Source organism: Hyperolius riggenbachi, chromosome 10 (assembly GCF_040937935.1).
Source record: "Hyperolius riggenbachi isolate aHypRig1 chromosome 10, aHypRig1.pri, whole genome shotgun sequence".
In the NCBI taxonomy this organism is placed as follows: Eukaryota; Metazoa; Chordata; class Amphibia; order Anura; family Hyperoliidae; genus Hyperolius; species Hyperolius riggenbachi.
In genome coordinates, this window is record NC_090655.1 from 146,877,394 (window position 1) to 146,897,504 (window position 20,111).

Consider the following 20,111-nt stretch of genomic DNA (forward strand, 5'->3'; position numbering starts at 1 on the left):
CACGCAGCCGGCACTTTGCCAGCCGCGTGTGCTGCCCGATCGCCGCCGCTCCGCGGCGATCCGCCGCGTGCAGCGGCGAAAGAGGGTCCCCCCAGCCGCCCGAGCCCAGCGCAGCCGGAACAAACAGTTCCGGCCGGCGCTAGGGGCTGGATCGGGCGGCTCTGACGTCAGGACGTCGACTGACGTCCATGACGTCACTCCGCTCGTCGCCATGGCGACGAGGAAAGCGAAACAAGATAGGCCGCTCATTGCGGCCTATCTTGTTACTTTCGATTGCCGGAGGCGATCGAAAGTACGCTTCCGGAGCGCCCTCTAGTGGGCTTTTATGCAGCCAACTTTCAGTTGGCTGCATGAAATACTTTTTTTTTAATTTAAAAAAACCCTCCCGCAGCCTCCCTGGCGATTTTAATAGAACGCCAGGGGGGTTAATTGCCTGATGAAGTTGGATTGTACCTGGGAAACGTGTTACACCTCCCATTTTATATATTTTTACCAAAAGTTTTATTTTTGGTTATTCATCTCTGTCCAAGTTTTCCATGTCACGATTGACCACCCTTGGTAGAGCTGTGTTTCTCACCTTTCCAATCTACAAAGAGCAACTTAAACATCAGTGGGGCCAGTCGCCAGGTCAAAGTTTCCCACCTGCTTTATCAACGGCTGACTTATCCATAACCCATGTTTGTGAGTATAATATTTAGACCTATTACTGATTATGAATATCTTTGTAACATACTACATCATCAGGGGTACTCATTTTCCCTTTTTTGTCTCAATCAACACATCAATTTGCCCCACATTTATCTGCCGAATATCTGACATCAGTATTTATGTGGAAGCCAACTTTGTATTCACATGTCAACTCAGGCTCTCTCACTCAAACTTAATGTTGCTTTTTATGCAAATAACATATTTCTCCATTCGGTTTATTCAGGGAGCAGAAACTATGGGTCATATACAATTTTAAAACCTCACCAGTGATGAGCGCTAGCAAGTATTAAAAACATATGATTTCAATTGCGTGATTCAACTGTTTCGTATGGCAGTGTGAAAAAAAGTGTGAGAAAGAACTTGTTCAGACAGGACTTTTTCTCATTCTGAGTTCTTTGTCCCTGATTCATTTAGTGGGTTTTGTCATGAAGAGGTGATGTTTCATGGTAAAGAATCAAGACAGATGAATAAAAAAATGGATCACCTGATTTACCTAGCTAGTGTCAAAATAGTGCTTTTGCATAATTTTTAATTTTTTTTTTTACAAAAAAAAAACATAACTGGTCACACCCCTAAGCTTTTTTTAAACCTTCCCCCAGCGGCGTCGCTAGGTTCTTTGATCCGGGGCACCGGCCTGGAACCTGTTGCCATGGGGCCTCAGATCGATTGAGTGGCTGGAGGGGGCACTGGGCGGAGGCGCGCGGGTAGTTAAAAACTCACCTTCCTTCAGATCGATGCAGGCACAGCTTTCACATGTTTCTGACTTCCTCCCCCCGGCGTCCGTCGCCTTGGTTACAGCGCACCCTGTGATGACATCACAGGGGGCACTGTTACCAATGCGAGGGACGCCGAAGGAGGAAGTTGGGAAGCACATGGAAGCTGTGCCTGCGTCGATCTGAAGGAAGGTGAGTTTTTAACTGCCTGCTCCCCCCCCCCTCTGCCCAGTGCCCCCTCCTACACTAGGGGAAGCTACCTATCCAACCTAAGCTGGGGGAAGCTACCTATCTAATCTATACTGGGGGAAGCTGCCAATTTAACCTACACTGGGGGAATCTGCCTAGTGCCGACCTAACCTATAGTGGGGGAAGCTGCCGATCTAACCTACACTGGGGGAAGCTGCCTACCTAACCTATACTGGGGGAAGCTGCCTACCTAACCTATACTGGGGGAAGCTGCCTATCTAATCTATACTGGGTCAAGCTACCTATCTAATCTATACTGGGGGAAGCTGTCTATCTAATCTATACTGGGGGAAGCTGCCTACCTAACCTATACTGGGGGAAGCTACCTATCTAACCTATACTGGGGGAAGCTGCCTATCTAACCTACACTGGGGGAAGCTGCCAACCTAACCTATACTGGGGGCAGCTGCCTATCTAACCTCCACTGGGGGAAGCTGCCTATCTAATCTACACTAGGGGAAGCTGCCTATCTAATTTATACTGGGGGAGGCTACCTATCTAATCTATACTGGGGGAAGCTGCCTATCTAATATATACTGGGGAAAGCTGCCTATCTAACCTACACTGGGGGAAGCTGCCTATCTAATCTACACTGGGGGATGCTGCCTATCTAATCTACACAGGGGGACGCTGCCTATCTAATCTACACTGGGGGAAGCTGCCTATCTAATCTACACTGGGGGAAGCTGCCTATCTAATCTACACTGGGGGAAGCTACCTATCTAATCTACACTGGGGAAGCTACCTATCTAATCTATACTGGGGGACGCTGCCTATCTAATCTACACGGAGGGACGCTGCCTATCTAATCTACACTGGGGGAAGCTGCCTATCTAATCTACACTTGGGGAATGCTGCCTATCTAATCTACACTGGGGGACGCTGCCTATCTAATCTACATGGGGGGGGGGGGGGGGGGGCGCTGTCTATCTAATCTACACTGGGGGAAACTGCCTATCTAATCTACACTGGGGGAAGCTGCCTATCTAATTTATACTGGGGGAAGCTTCCTATCTAACCTATACTGGAGGCACCTACCTATCTACAGCCAAGCAAAGGCCCAGGGCCTCAGCCCAGCAAAGCAGAGCCCTCAGCAAAGCAAACCCCCAACCTAGCTGAGCCTCCTGGTCCCAGCTCAGCAAAGCATACAGCCAAGCAAAGCCTGGTAAAGCCCCCAGCCCAGTAAAGCCCCCAGCAAATTGCCCAGCCCAGCAGAGCCCCAGCAAGTCACCTAGCAAAGCCAGGCCGGCTCAACATCACTGCCAGCCAAGCTGGCACAGCATCACTGTCAGCCAGGCTGGCACAGCATCACCACCAGCCAGGCCAGCACAGCATAACCACCAGCCGAGTACAGTGCACAGACCAGCCAAGACAGAAGCCAGGTGAGGGGCTTATATATATATGAAAACTGCCTATTGAATATATTTAAGTTACGCAGCTGCTATGTTCATGCACATTTGGCCCCACCTATGACCCCGCCCACTTTACACGGCATGGCCACGCCCATTTTTAGCAGCGGCTTTGTTTCCTCTTGGTGCCCAGGGGTGCCCCGGATCTCCCAGGAACCTAGAAAAGCCCCTGCCTTACCCCCTCCCTGCTGTCTAGTATTGGTTGAATGAACCAAACCAGTCTCCATGGTCCATGACATGGGGGGTGGGCGGGGGGGAGGACTTTAACTGCATAATGACTGCTCCACACTGATTAGCATGAGCAGCGTGGCAGCCCCAGGACCACTCCACGCTGATTGGCGTGAATGGCTGGGAATGAAGATTTCAGGGGATTGCGCGCGCATCACCGCTTGAATGATGGAGCGATCGGCGCTAAGGACTGTTAGACGCTGAAACTGCCATCTAATAACACTGTACAGCTCTGCGATCTAAGACAGCGCTGTACTGGGGACAGCTGTGGGACACAGCTGTTCCCTCTGTAGGCCTATGACAGCTGATCACGCTGATTGCCTGGTGGGGGGTAAAGGGGGGGGGAGGGAGGGAGGGGGTTTTACAAAAAAAAATAGGACAATTTAGTAAAAAATAAATACATATTTATTAAAAAATAAATAAACATTAGGGGAACAATAACAGCACACCAACAGAGAGCTCTGTTGGTGGGCAGAAAAGAAACCCTTCTTTATGTCAATTCTTAAAGTTATTAGTTTTATTATTATTATTGATTTATATAGTGCCAGCATCTTCTGTGGTGCTGTACAACAGAATACAGGTATAACAGAATACAAAATAAACAATTCAACATTTAACTATACAAGACATTGGTGAATGACCGCTGAAAGTGAACAAATCAACTACAAGTTTTTACACAGGGGTGGCACACACACATTACACAGCATTGTGAGACAAAAAGGGAAAAGAACCCTGGCCAAAAGGTCTGGCCAAAAGGTTCACCCTTACAATTGCAAAATGCTAGCGGCTAGAGCTAGCATTTTGTGTTGGCGATTTTTTGTGTGTAAATCGTGTATTTTTCACTGTGCTTCACGATTAGAGGTGAGGCCGCAGAGCGGAGAGTTGTAATAGTCTAGTCTAGTCATGTCAAGGACAAAGGTCTCATCTGAGCTTAGATGTTCAAAAGGTAGTGGTATTTACCCCCTCACCTGCAGGTAGGTCCTGTGGGGGTGGGGGGTGCTTATATTGGAATCTCAGAGCCCTCTTTAATGTTAAGTGGACTTCCAGATGTCCTTTCCTCGCAAGTAAATAATAAGAATTATTAAGTAAATCGGTGAAGAGATATTGTAGAGAAGGGAACCTCTATGGCTAAGAGGAGGCGATCGGGTATGTACCTTGATGTAGTGATGCAGCTGTATAGTTCAGCTGTGGTAGAAAGGGAGACAAAATAAGAGAGAGAGAGTGCACTGTGTATGTGACAGTGTGTGTGAAGTGTATGCAGGATGGCCGCCCATAGAAAGATCTCACCTGAAAGTGTTGCAGTCCCATATGGGTGCACCAGCTTGTAGGCTTGTGTTCCACTATGCAGGGCTAGTGGCATCCAGGTCTCCTCTCGCCTCCTCTCCAAACTGTGGTCTGTCCAGGCAGGTTACCAGCGCAACTCAGCTTCTATTGTCACAAGTGGTACTGCACGCACTATGCGGCAGCTCAGTGACAGAGGCGGGGCGTGTTGTCAGTGGCGTAGCTAAGCAGCTGTGGGCCACGATGCAAGTTTTACAATGGGGCCCCCCAAGCACTCTATACATAACAATTGATACGGCACACCAAAAGCTGCCAATGGCAACTACAGTGTCAGAGGTGCAAGAAGAGAATGGGGAGCAGTTTAATGATTACCACTATTCAAAGTATGTATAGAACTGATTATTATGAGCACAGGACCAATAGAGAGCTAATACTGTAGTTGAGGGAGGGCCCTTCGGGGCCCGCTGGCCCAAGGGCCCCAATGCAGTCCGCTACCTCTGCACCCCCTATTGCTTCGCCACTGCGTCTTGTGTCTATGAGTTCTCCCCACTGAAGGGGATCATGCAGGCAGACAGTAGTTTCCCGCTGCAAGCCTTGCCTGCCCTCTGCAGGCGATTGTAGTGGTAATTAGGGATGGGTAGCTATGGCGAGTGAATGCAAGTTAGGCCTGGGGCACACTGAGCGGATTTGGATGCAATCCGCCGGCCGCATCCACCTGCAAATCCGCTTGGCAAATGTATTTCAATGGGCTAGTGCACACCGGCGGTTTGAGGTTTGTAGCAAACCGCAAACGTGCCTCCTGCTGCATGTTTGCGGTTTGCTAAAAACCTCAAACTGCCGGTGTGCACCACACATTGAAATACAATAGCCAATCGTTTTCACAGGCTGATGCGGCCGGCATACAAAATCCGCTCGGTGTGCACATGGCCAAATATCGGCTCTCTGCTCCCAAAACCGCTAGTGTTTTGTGGATCTGCTAGCAGTTTTGGTGTGCACTGGGCCTTAGTGTGCAATAATGCATGGAGCCTCCATGTGTTCGGTTTACTTGTTTATTAGCTTCTAAAGCAATGTCTTTCAAAGGGGAATAGACATCCCTTCTTCCTCGGGAATATGGTTATATAGAGATAAAGAGGTTCTTTTTTGACCCTTGAACTATTTAAAAGAAAAAGTGGAAAGATACACTTGACTAAAGTAAAAAAAAATAAACAATTTCTTTTTAAATCTCTGTCCTTAAAGTTACTTCTGTATACTTTTGTCTTGTAATGTCATGTTCTTCTGTATACTTCTTTCTTCGTCCAGCACTTTCATTTGTATCTTTTTTATTCTTTAACTTTTTCCTGCTATTTGACTACTTTCTTCTACATTTTGCTTGGAGAGTCGTCCACTGCTCCCTGCTGTGCCTCTGCCTGGCATCCTAAAAACTCTCAATCACTGCCGCACCTCTGTTGGGCCCACCCAACACTGCGCAGCATGACCACACTTCTGTCAAGCACCCCAACACCACTACTTCACACTCCAGCACTGCCAACACTGCCAGGACCGCTGCAGCACCACTTCACCCTGACAGACTACTGCTGCAATGCTGTACAAGGAGTTCTGGTAAAACATCTTTTAATATCTCGCCAAGGCTTTCTATTTGTCAGATCAAATGATCAGTGGGAAACCCTGGTAGCAGTTTTAAAAATAATTTCTGCCATTACTCCCTATATTTTTTTCTGCTGCAGCAATGGTAGGAACCCCAGCAAAAGTATCCTTGAGATTTCCACCAAGATTCCCTGTTGGTCCATACACAGACCAATAGCATTCCTTAACCGTTTTCACTTTATCAAACTAAGATTTAATTTAGTAGGTATTTAGTTTGGGGTGAACTTTAGAGCATCAATGTTCAGATTTATAAAATATTGGCCTCAATCCTTATGATGTATTTATGCCCTGCCAATGCCATTCACTATTTTAAATAAAACAATGTTGCAACTTTGTTTTAAATGACATGGCATAGTCATAATAATTCATTAAATATGTATTTTTCTAAGCAGTTAATATACAATATTAAATGTATTACAAAAAAAAACATTCAACAAAACATACTCATTTTTACAGACAGGAAACTGTTAAGTAGTGTAGTTTTTTAACTCTATGGTCACCCATTTTAAAGTGGACCCAAATTAAAAATACAAGATTTCAGAAATAAAATCTATTTTCTAAATTATAATAATAAAAAGCAGCCTTTTTTCAGTTGCATGATGACAAATATAAAATATTTTACATTTATTGTAGGAACTCCTCCCTTCCTTTCATATTGCTGGGACAGAATCCGGCAAACTGGTGTCCGGCAAAGGAGGAATTGCTAATGGCTGCCACCTGTATAACCCTAGTTATGAAAAGAGAAGAGTAAAAGCATGCACTGAAATGCTCATAGGCTTGAAGGAGTGTTTATTTATCTTTGTATGTGTCAGAGTGGTGCAACTAAATATTTTGAATTAAAAAATGTTTGGTTTGGGTCCGCTTTAAATGGTAGGGACTACTGACATGAGCAGGAACATATAGATACACTACCATTTATTGCTTAGAAATTTTCACCTTTTTTAACTTAAGAAGTAACTCCATAAAAGTTTAAAATCGCTTCCTTTTTATATGCACCATATAAAATAATCCATTATTGTATGTCACAAAACGAAAGCTTAACCAGCTTGTGAATTAATTAATACAATGGCCCTTAATCCAGATATATTGCATTACTAAACCTGGTGGTGAAAATTGTAAGCGTCTGTTATAATGGAAGGGGAGGCTCCTGGTTATATAAAATATATGAGACATGAGAAGGATAGTAAGCAGTATCTCTTGCAACCTGAAAAATAGGCATTAGAAAAAAATATATATATTCATTGCTACAGAACAGTGGCGTTTCGAAGACTCTGAGTTTTCTCAGATTATATTTTAAAACCTTTTCAATAAAATGTCTTTTAAAGTACACTTGAATTGGGGAGGCTACCATATTTATTTTCTTTTACCACCAGTTCTCTGGCATTTCACTGATCTCTTTGACTGCAGTAGTGTGTGAATCAAACACCTGAAACAAGCATGAGGCTAATTCGACTTCAGTCAGAAACACCTGATTGTCACGTTTGTTCAGGTTCTATGGCTAAAAGTATTGGAGGCAGAGTCTCAACAGGAAAGCAAGGTAATGTGCATTGTTTAAAAGGAAATAAATATGTCAGCCTCTATATCTTCAGGGGCATCAGCGAGCCGTGCCATCTTAGCTTGTCCCACCTACATGTTTCATCCTATCACATGGATTCGTCAGGGTGTGGCTTAGGACTAGGGAATTTCTGTATTTGTGCTAACATCAACCAATCCTGGATGACTTCCTATATTCACTTGTAGGCCCCATTTTGACTCCTGACAGGTTTACTCATTCCATAGACCCAACATTCACTTTTTAACTTTTCAGCTTTTTTTTTTTAGTCAGACTTTTCTGCACAGACAAGGTAGCATCCAATGCAAATTATCCAATATAAGTGTTTGAAATATGATTATCAAAGAGACACTATCATATCTTTGAACATTGATGATAATAATGATAATGGGAAGGTAAAAGAAAAGAGACAGGAGGACAGAAGGATATCAATAGGCCCTCATATAGGGAATTTACCTAACCCCAGGCCACAGCCTGCTGCCAGACAAGCATCCCCTGCTCACTTGCTTCACACATCTCACCGCCCTCTGTCCACTAATAGCCTCAACATCCATCTTCGCCCCAACCTCATTTCCATCTATCCCATCGACAAACACAAGCTTCCCCTACCTTGCGGTCTCTGGAATGCCAGATCTGTCCGCAATAAACTTACAGCGGTCCAAAACCCTTACCATCCTCGCACTCACCGATACATGGCTCACACCCTCTGACTCTGCTGCAGAGGCTTCCCTCTCCTATGGGGGGGGGGGGAAGGGGGGCTTCACCTCAGTCACACCCCCAGACTAGAAAAAAGGACCGGGGGTGGGGTGGGTCTGTTGCTCTCCCCATGCTGCACCTTCCGTTTCCTCACCCCAATTCCCTCCCTACAATTTACATCATTCGAGGCCCACACCATCTGCCTCTGCTATCCCCTCCCAGCCATTGTTGCGGTCTTATACTTATATGGCACTCTGTCGAGCTCCATTTCTCACTTTCTCGACAACCTTGCCTCCTGGCTCCCACACATCCTCTCATCTGACCTCCTCACCATCATCCTTGCAATATCGTTTTTTTGTCTGCACTTTATCTGATGAAGGGGACCCTCCGTGGCCCTGAAACAATTGTCATGCTGTGCATACAATAAAAATTGCTTGGAATATTGACATTGGTGTGCCAGTCGAACCTGAACTGCTGCACCATCATCCTTGGGGATTTCAACATTCCCATCAATTAACCCAACACCCGACCTACATTGCAGGTCACACTCTAGACCTCAAACTCACTAAATCCATCACCATTACAGACCTTGACATCGCACCCTTCCCGCCCTCAGATCATCACCTTCTCACCTTCAACCTCCTCACAGAAGGCATCTCCCAACCACCTGCCCACCCACCTAGTCGATGGCAGCGAGATTTACGTCAGCTCAACCCTAGTGTCCTAGCCAACCCCCTCCATGCCCTCTCCTTCTCTCTCCCCACTTAAACCTTTCCTAAGCTTGCTGCAGCTCAGTATCAACAAACCCTCTCTTCAGCCCTAGAGGAAGCTGCTCCCCAATATTTTGCTGTAACAGCCCCCCTAACCCCCAGCCCTGGCACACCACCCATACTCGCAACCTCCACAGGGAAACACATGCCACTGAATGGAAATGGAGGAAAACTCCACTTAATCAGGATTTCCTACAGTACAAGGCTAACCTGCTACATTTCCACACTGCCCTTGCTGATCCAAAGCAGGAATACTTCACGCTCATCTGAGCTCAAGCTTCCAACCCCCGCTTGCCACTTTCAACTACCTGCTTAAACCCACCGTCCGTTTCCTCCCTCTCTGCCACGGATTTAGCTATCTACTTCACCAACAAAATCATCTCCATTCATCAGGAAATATCCAGCCTTCAGTCCTCACCTCCCACCCCCTCCCATCTAGCTCCTCCTCCATCTTATCCTCCCTTCACCTCCTTCAGTCCTACTACCATTGAGGAAGTCAACCACCTACTGCAGACTTCCCATGCCACTACCTCCTCCCTTGACCCCGTCCCATCTGACTTACTCCATCCTCACTCCCCACATTTGGCCCCAATCCTGACTGTCCTGTTTAACCTCAGCCTATCCACAGGCACCTTCCCCTCAGACTTCAAGCAGGCCACACTGTACTACCCGTGCTAAAGAACCCCTCCCTTGACCCCTCAATACCCTCCAACTACCGCCCTATCTCCCTCCTCCCTTTGCCTCAAAACTCCTTGAGAGTCTGGTTATTAAACGCCTGACCTAGTACCTCAATACCAACTCCCTGCTAGACCCTCTGCAATCTGAATTTTGGCCTGCCCACTCAACAGAAACAGCTCTCACCAAAGTGGTAAATTATCTCACCTTAGCTAAAGCTGAAGGCAATTACTCCATTCTCCTCCTTCTTGACCTTTCAGCAGCATTTGACACAGTGGTCCATCCCCTACTCCTCCAGTCCCTCCAGTCCATGGGCATTCATGACCTTGGCCTGGCCTGGCTCTCATCCTACCTCTCCAACCGCACGTTCATGACCTCCTTCAATGAGTCCTCATCCACCCCCAACCACCTCTCAGTAGGAGTCCCTCAAGGCTTGGTCCTTGGCTCCCTACTGTTCTCCTTATACACATCCTCCATTGGCAAGGTTATCTCCTCCATGGGTTTTAACTATCATCTGTATGCAGATGACACCCAGATCTACCTCCACACCTCTGACCTATCCACCACTACCATGGATGAGGTCTCCTCCTGCCTATCAGCCATCTCCTCCTGGATGTCCACTAGGTTCCTGAAACTAAACCTGGACAAAACTGAATTTCTGATCTTCCCACCCCAGCCATCCCTGACCTTCCCAGATGTGCATGTCACTGTTAACAACACTACCATTTGCCCTACCTCTCAAGCCTGCTGTCTGGGTGTCACCCTGGTCTCCGCACTCTCCTTCAGCCCCCACATCCAAAAGCTCACAAAGTGCTGTAACTTCCACCTCCGTAACATCTGCTGATCCGCCCTTTCCTGACCTCTGTCACCACCAAACTCCTCATCCATGCCCTCATAATTTCCCGCCTTGACTATTGCAACACCCTTCTGTCTGGTCTCCCTATGACCTGAATTGCCCCACTGCAGTCCATCATGAGTGCGGCAGCCAGAATTATCCACTCATCCCATCACTACACCACAGCGGCTCCCCACTGTGAATCCCTCCACTGACTTTCTATCCAGTCCAGAATCAGATTCAAGAAACTGTGTCTGGCCTACAAATCTGTCCACAAAACCTGCCCAACCTACATTTCCAATATTACCCTGAGGTATACAGCGAGCCGCCCACTCCACTCCTCCAGTGAAATTTACCTGACTGTCCCCCACATCACCCAATCCTATGCACTCTTCCAGGACTTCTCAAGAGCTGCTCCATCACTATGGAACTTCCTACCTCCCCATTAGGGGTTTCCCCTCCTTCAACATCTTCAAGAAGGCCCTCAAAACTCACCTTTTTACTCTGGCCTCCTACCTGTAACATAGTCTTAGACAAAAGGAATCCCACTTATCATAGAGAGAAGGAGACTATCTGAATGTCTTGCATACAATGGGGAGTGGTGGAACTTCACAGCCATTATAACTTAGCTCTACGATATCATTGTCAATCACCCCATCATCTTTGTCCTTCCGCACGGTGACCAAAGGCACAAACAGCATGGCATGACTGGGTGGAGGAGCTCAGTGGCCAATAAAAGTTAGCAGCTGAGCTAAATTGTGTGCATGGTGGAAGCTCTCACCTCATTGCAGGCTCCTTCCACATCCCCCCCCCTATCTGTACATACGCGGCAGTCGCATGCACAGATTACACCTGTTGCTGCTTTGCAGGTGAGCCTGCAATGCTCTTACTCATTTTCGCATTTACTTATCTAGAACCTCATTGCGATACCAGCTCTGCTAGAAGTTCTGTGTGTTGTACCCTCTGATCAATGTTTGCCGTGCCACTACCCCGGCCCCAGACAACAAAAAAAATGGCTGCCTCCCTGTAGGAAGGAGCACTCTGCACTTAAACTACACAGGGTGCAGGGCTAAGCATTCCAGCGTCAAATGCCCGTATGCAGATCCCTGAATGCCCCCTTGGTAGGTAGTCAAATGGCAAACACTGCGTAAAGGTAAACAGAGGCACCGGAAGTATAAAAATAGATAAAAAGTTTAAAATGTTTTGGTTGCGGTGGTGGACCAGCTAACCATAAACAGACAACAAGGCTGTTGATTTTCAAAATATATATACAAACAATTTATTCAAATGCTCCCAGTAAACAGTCGCAACGCGTTTCACGGGCAAAACCCGCTTCTTCAGGCAATAAGGGACAGGAGCAACAACACAGCGTCAAGTCTGGATGATGCTTGGCACCTCTGTGCCAAGCATCATCCAGACTTGACGCTGAGGTGCCAAGCATCATCCAGACTTGACGCTGTGTTGTTGCTCCTGTCCCTTATTGCCTGAAGAAGCGGGTTTTGCCCGTGAAACGCGTTGCGACTGTTTACTGGGAGCATTTGAATAAATTGTGTGTATAAATATATTTTGAAAATCAACAGCCTTGTTGTCTGTTTATGGTTAGCTGGTCCACCACCGCAACCAAAACATTTTAAACTTTTTATCTATTTTTATACTTCCGGTGCCTCTGTTTACCTTTACGCATCTAGAAGTCCACCCTTGGTGGAAGGGTGATCTACCCTACAATTTCCTCTATCCACAGAGAGCGACGTTTTACTCCTGAATGGGGACAGGCTTGTTCTCCCCACCTGCCTTTAACAGTGGTTGCTTCAGAGGCAACCCTGGTTTGTGAGTATATTACTTACTTTTCATTTACTTCCCATCCCCTACTAATACGTACTACACTATATTGGGCTCTCGGTCTTCTATCTTTTCAAATGGCAAACACTGTACTGATACATTGTCACTCTGTAAATGGCAATTGTTGCATCCCTATAATTGCCCCTTGAACTGCTTCCAGTACTGTTCTGTGCTAAACTGAATCAGAGCTGGAGAAAAGAAGAGAAAGAAAAAAATATATATATTTTTGACCAATCGGTGGGCGAGGAAAAACACGCTAACAGCCCAGCAATGACATCTTTGTCAATCTCTGGTCCTGTCCCTGACACAAAAAAACCCCGAAACAAACACTCTGCAGTCGCAGCGAGTACACCTGGATTGGTCAACTCCTTTCTTTCTCTCTTTTCCTTTCCCCCTCTCCAACTATGCACTGTCCCCCTATCTCTATGGGGAACACATGCTGCACCACACTTTAAGGTGCCTCACTTAAAGGAATAATCCCATAAGCAACCCCGTACAGATACTTCTCTGATCTGCGCAGCACTTGCACTTGCAAATCACTCCCTGGGGACTATCTGACTTATACGTGTTTTCCTAGCTGGGAAACACTTCCTATCCGTGAGCCTGCAACTTGCTTGGCTCACGTATGCGGACACTCCCTGTGCCCAGACTTCTTCTGAGGAAATCATCTGGAAGCCGAGAAACTCAGTAGAATCTCTCTCCTGTCCCCACTCTGGACCCCCCTCCCACCAGCTGCTTCCGTGCACGGCGCCTTGTGCACAGCTGTGACGTGGGACGTGGGATCCCCCCCCAACACATCCTCCCCCTGCCATCGGGGCGTGCCTATCAGTGGGCGCTTCCCGCCCCCTCTCCTCCTGATACATCATGAAGATGGGAGTGGCTTTCTCAGAATTACGACGCCATATTGAGTCATGGCATGCCAGCCAAGATGCTGCTATCAATCTCCCGTAGCAACCTCTTAATCCTATACACATTCGGAGAAAAAAAACAGTTAGAACATACAATGCATACGCACACTAACAAGAAACAGACCAATAGCACAGCAGTTTGAGAAGTTTCCTATCTTGGACATGTAGACGGAGGGAAAAAAAAACATCCTGAACAGAAGGAATTCTCCACAACTACACCGTAACTCCAAAAAGCCGAATGAAATCATCCCCCTATTTTATAGCCTACGAGGGAGACACTAGCTGTCACTATATCTACGTCAAACTTTACTAATAGCATAAACCGTTGCCTGTAATGTGGAGTGACAAAACTGAACAAATCTTCCAGCTGTTAGCAGATATCCGCGGACACAAACCTTAACCGTGCTTCCCCCAATCTCTCGAGAGGGGGGTGGGAGTATGCCCTGTATTGGCCCCCCTTCCCACTAAACCTACGCTCTGCGATCCGCAAGAAAAAACAATAAAACCCATGACACTGAATCATGCTGAGATTACAGAAACATCACATAGCACTAACTAATAGCACTGAACTGGAACCAGCTTCCTCACTATTCTGGGCTCTTGTTACACTAACATTCCTTCTCTATTTCTCCCTCCAACTCCGCTCCCCACTATCCACCATCTGCTTGACAGAGCATGAGAGAAAAATAAACACAGCTGGCCTCCCTCCCAGCCCAGAACTGCCCAGAGAGAAAACAAAACTATATACGCTGTCCACACCTTAACTGCTAGCTGCTACCAGCAAAACACAGAAAGATAACACACAGCTGGGAAAAAACACTGTTAGCATGTAATACCAAACACTTGCATTAGAATTAAACAAATGAAACACTATACTTGCCAGTGTCTTGAGACGTTCTCCCCCAAATGACCGTTTGTTACAGCATTGGTCAAGTTTTGCTCGCGAAGTTCTGGACCCCCTCGGGCTACTGATTCCTTCGTTCAGCAGATCGACACCACTACGGCACTTGCACCCAAGCCGCCGCCCGGGACAGCCCACGATCTGGATTTTGGCGTTAGGCGTGTGTACAATCACACCTATATTATTCAGTCCACGAACCTTCGCCACTGTAATTACTCGAACGTCATTCCGTGCGCCCGGCTTCCTCGCAGCCTGGCAGCACCACTTATCTCTTCTCGATAAGTTTCCAGCGAGCGTCTCAGCGTCTCCTCCGCTTGTTACTGTGGAAGTCCTGGAAAACTAGATAACAGACTGACATCTGGCCCGGTCCTTGCCTGCCCTTTCTGCTAGACAGCGCTGGGTTCACGGCACCAATTGTTATAAATCACCTTTTGCTCCGGCACCAGCAAACTCATTAGCAAGAGTTTGCAAACACGACTCCTCACACAGCCAGCAGGAGATAGACTTTCCTCAGACTTCTTCAATATTTAAGGAGATTATTCAGGAAACATATATACAGAGGCAGTTCATCATATCCTAGCAAGCAAAGCAGATCCTCATGTTTCTTGGCATTCCAGCTCTTGCCTAACTCCCTGCTGAAGTTAGTCAGGTCTTCTTATATCTACTCTATGTTACACTAGACTACCTATGTACAGCATACATCATATCAGATTACAGAAAGGAATGAACATACTTAGAGGTCCCAGTCAGCATTGAAGTAGGAAGCATAGCAGGAATCAGAGAGACCCCTTTGTCAGCTCGTCCGGCTATTAATACCGACTAGGAAAGAGTTAAATGTGATCTCATCTTCGCCACGACTATTGGCTGAGCCCCCTCGTGGTGTCATAATACACACCTCCTCGATTAATATTCAATGAGGCTTCTCCCCCTACTTACAAGGAATTTGGTTGTTTAGTAAATACGGCTGATGTTTACTGTTCTAGTGGTGTACATGCACAGGTCAGGGAGACCTGTGGCCTTGTCAATAGAACAGCTTCTTGGTATGTTCTGGTTCTGCTGACAGAACTGCAGATTTTCTCTCTAAGAGAAAATCCCCTTAAAGGGCAGGTCTGCTCCCCAAGCCTTTTTGACTAACTCAGTCCAAATAACTGAGGCCTACTTAAATTATAGCATGCATCATGTGCAAGTATGCTGTATAGGACATTGTTTTTAATGTTCTTATGTAGCATTGGAGCAATTTGTCATGCCATGTTGAATTAAAGGCATTCTGCAATTTGTTCAATGCTGCCATGCTGTGAGAGGAATGGGAGAAGTAATGGAATGGAAGGGAGCCATCCCTGTGGTGACCTTTGGCTCTGAGGAAGTACAGGTGATGTGTACGTAATATGTTAGCCCGAGTCGGTCATATGTCAGGGGGGAGTGTCCTGCCCTGGTTTGTGAGAGTGGCATTTCTCACCCCCCAGACTCTGCCTCTGGACAGCTTTTCATCACGCTATGCTGTGCTGCCTGGATGCAACTGCCCGTGAAAGTGGCTAAGCCAAAAGCGTAAATGGTGGAGAGGGTGCAGAGCAACTTCGGTGGGCAGCTTCTCATGCAGCCTGCAGCCACCACAGCGGACAGCAATCTGACAGAAGGAGGTGGTAAGTCCTGGTGATCTGGGCGCGGTATCTTGCTACTCCCTGCTATGGAACTTTGATAGCCACAGCAAGTTTGGAAGAGACAGGCACGATCATATCTGTGCTGGATAGCACTAGCACTTGTTATTAGAGATAGCACTATTATCTTGTTTGTACTCTGGAACTGGAACTCTATGGAAACTTTGGACAGTTTGCCTCCAATTTCTGCTTTGGACATTGGTGGGCCCATTCGTTGTGTGTGTTTGGTTATTTAAGTGATGGCCGTAGGGAGTAGAGAGCACTCATTAACCTTTAGGGGGTGGGGGCACTGTGGGCGTTGTCAGGGGCGTAGCAATAGGGGTTGCAGAGGTTGCGACCGCATCAGGGCCCTTGGGCCAGAGGGGCCCTGGAGGGCCCTCCCTCAACTACAGTATTAGCTCTCTATTGGTCCCTTACTGGTAATAATCACTTCTACAGATACTTTGAATAGTGGTAATCATTAACCACTTCGTCCACAGGTCAGTAGATATACGTCCTCTGGGACTTCATCTAAGCCACAGGTCAGTAGAATCTACTGACCTGAATTGAAGCAGTGCTGTGCAGGATTGGGCTTGCTCCTGTGCACATTTCTGGCACTATCTGATGCAGCACTAATTGGTGAATGGGAATATAAGTTTCCTGAGCTAATGAGATTGATTTTAACTATTAAAAATACTTTTATTTTCTCATTTCATAGTGAAAAACACACTCTGTAGCATTCTTTCAGAATCAAATATCTTCACCATAAATTGAGACAGGAACATAATCTAAGTTTTGTGATAAGCAGTAAGAATAGCCAAACAGAATGTGTGTTTTTCATCCACAATACCACTTTTTATTTTTAAACTGGAGTAGGTAAAACTGAGAAATACATGTTTTTTCTATTTTTTCTTTGTTTTCCCATTAAAGTTCATAGAAAACAAAATTGTTTGAGTGGAAAAAATAGCATACAATGAAAGCCTAGTTTGTCTTGAAAAAAACAATATATATTTCATTTCTGTGTCATAAGTAGGGATCAAGTTATTTCTGATTAAATAGGGACATAGCGAAACTGTCAAAACTGCTCTGGTCAATAAGTTGAAAACAAGGTCTGGATGCGAAGTGGTTAACAAACTGTTCCCCATCCCCTTCTTGCACCTCTGACACTGTATTTGCCATTGGCAGGTTTTGGTGCGCCGTATCAATTGTTATGTATAGAGTGCTTGGGGGCCCCACTGTAAAACTTGCATCGGGGCCCACAGCTCCTTAGCTACGCCACTGGGCGTTGTTATTATGCTTTATGGAGGATGTTATCAATCAATAACATTTTGTGATACTTGAGAGCAGGTTGCTCTCGAGTATCACAAAATGTTATTAGGTGGGCTATTTGCACTTTGATTATCACTAATCGTTTTTCAGGCCACACTCCCATCATTGTGTTTATATCGTATATGGTGGTAAGAGAATGATTACTACTATGCATAGGGTGCCCTGATTTATGGTTTACATTCTGCAATGTGTTCACTAGTACTGATTATGAACAGCAAATTCTATTGCTGGTAGGCAAAAACAAAATCAACCACAGAGATATATCTTCTTCTGGGTCTAGTGAGTCACACTCCAAACAAAACAAAAACAAAACAAAAGGAGTGCTGGATATAATGTCATAGGGGTTATCCCCAATAGGTGGGATAACAATACGAGGTGGGAGGAGGTGCCCCAGAATGACAGGATATCTTACCTCAGAATGGAGGTTAAGAAAAGGTTTATTGGACACCAACTAAACATTTTTTTGTATTGTGTGGCACTTTCTATGTTTTGTATACATACATTCTAAGCACATTATCCTAAGAAAGGATACAGAGTTTTCTGAAACACATCATCCTGTTGCAATAAATTGATATCTTACTTTTGACATGCACCTTTCTCCAGGATGTAAATGCTTATGTGTAACACATCCATTATTTGTTTGAAAAAAAAATGCATCTCTGGTTGCCTTCTTTCCCACAGTTTTATAATTTATTATATTTCATCATGGGTGTAACTTCTTTTACACCATTTTTGGGGAAAATAACTATACAATGTCAAGATGGCTGACACTTGAAGGAACATGTCCTATTTTGTATAGGTTTGTATATTAACCACTTAAAGCCTATCTGGACAAATATATCCGTCCAGATAGGCTGTGCTGCTGCCAGTGCGCGGTTGCTCCGGCACCAGCAAACTCATTAGCAAGAGTTTGCAAACACTGCCGTTAGCCCCGAGATCAATGAATGGGAATATATTTCCCACTCATTGATCTAAGTCCCCTGCAGAAAAACCGACGCCCTCTTATCAGAGGCCACGGTCTTTCTGCACACAAAAAAAAGTTACCCATTCTCCTAATGCTTCCTGGAAGCGAGATCGTCCGCTTCCAGGACTTTTTGACTGTGTCAATCTTGTGGCCAAATAGTAATACTACACCCACATACATTTTTTATTAAATAAATACATTAAGTTACATTTAAAATTAGCTGTTTACCTCCCACAACCAAAATTACCCAAATAAAATTTTTAATAAAAAAAAATTAAAAAAATTACAATAAAAAACAAAACATAAACATAAATAGTTACCCAAGGGTCTGAACTTTTTGTATATGCCTGTCAAGAGAGTATATTAATATAATGTTTTAAATTATAAGCTTGGAAAGTGATGGACGCAAATTGAAAAAATGCACCTTTATTTCCAAATAAAATATCGGCGCCATAAATTGTGATAGGGACATCAATTAAACAGTGTAATAATCGGGACAGATGGGCAAATAAAATACATAGGTTTTAATTATGGTAGCATGTATAAATTTCAAACTATAATGACCAAAAACTGAGAAATAATGATTTTTGTTCCATTTCTTTCTTAATCTTCCTGTTAAAATGGATTTAGAATAAAATAATTCTTAGCAAAATGTACCACCCAAAGAAAGCCTAATTAGTGGCGGAAGAAACAAGATATAGATAATTTCATTGCGATAAGTAGTGATAAAGTTATTGGTGAATGAATGGGAGTTGAAAGTTGCTCGGATGCATAAGGTGAACAACACTGTAGGCTGAAGTGATTAATTAAGCACGTTTATGAGCATGATCTGTGTATTACTGTGAACTGCTCTATCAGTTTAGTAAGATTCTTGAGACAAGAAGTCATTAAGGAAGAATGAATAAGAAGGAAGTAATGGTTCAGTAAAGTAGGTGTGTTAGTGTAGAAATTTAGGCATGTTCCTCTGTCTTCTAGAAGGAGGAACATCATTATGTAAATATTATATTTCCCAACATGCAGGGTCTCTGAGTAAGCAATATGAACAGGCCCATATAATTTCTCAACTGGTATGATTTTCTCTATAAAAAGGGCTTTGCAATTCCAGAGAAGAAGCACAGACAAGAAACTCTGTATACTACCATCTGTACAGCGATCCCTCTACACACCAAAAACCAACAATGTCTGGAGTTAACTGACAACAGAAGAAATGCCCAGAGCCCTGCCCACCACCAGTACAGCAATGCCAGGACAGTAAGTATCTTTTAGAGATCTACGTTACGTGTAAAGAGCAAACGTGGCTTGGAAAATTGGAAACTACCACACTATGGGCAGATAGGGAAGTCCTATACCTGGGTCAGGTACTACAAAATGCTTGCCTTATTCCATTTGCTACCCTCCAGAACCAATTTTCATTAACAGTTGTACACCAGTTCATGTACTACCAATTGCAACACAAACTGCATGCTCAGTTCCCTTTTGAGACTCCAAACTACTGGTGTTTACCTTGTCCTGGATTCAATAAACGATGGCTCACCTCTGCATCAATCTTATACTCTCTATTTGTTGAACACCAATCTGCACCTGTCCTACAGAATTCTTTAGATAAATGGATAAAGCTGGGAGTACAACTGGATGAGGATGATTGGGATGAGTGCTTATTAACTCTTGAACATGTATCACCCTGCTCTAGAGACAGGCTCACACAAATGTACACTTTGTATCAAAGCTACTTCACTCCATCCCCTGTTGTTAATTTTTCCCCTACAGCATCTAATG

The 20,111-nt window shown here is 45.1% G+C and overlaps 1 protein-coding gene across 3 annotated transcripts in view; it reads left to right on the forward strand.

Annotated features, from left to right (window-relative positions):
* The window catches only part of LOC137535718 (uncharacterized), an 89,353-nt gene that overhangs the window by 26,446 nt on the left and 42,796 nt on the right, over positions 1-20,111 (forward strand). For 2 of the 3 annotated variants that reach the window (XM_068257591.1, XM_068257590.1), the window contains exon 4: positions 19,425-19,586. In XM_068257591.1, the coding sequence (XP_068113692.1) occupies positions 19,425-19,586 (162 nt within the window). The remainder of the gene's footprint in view (positions 1-19,424; positions 19,587-20,111) is intronic. The other variant, XR_011024459.1, reaches the window with a different exon arrangement.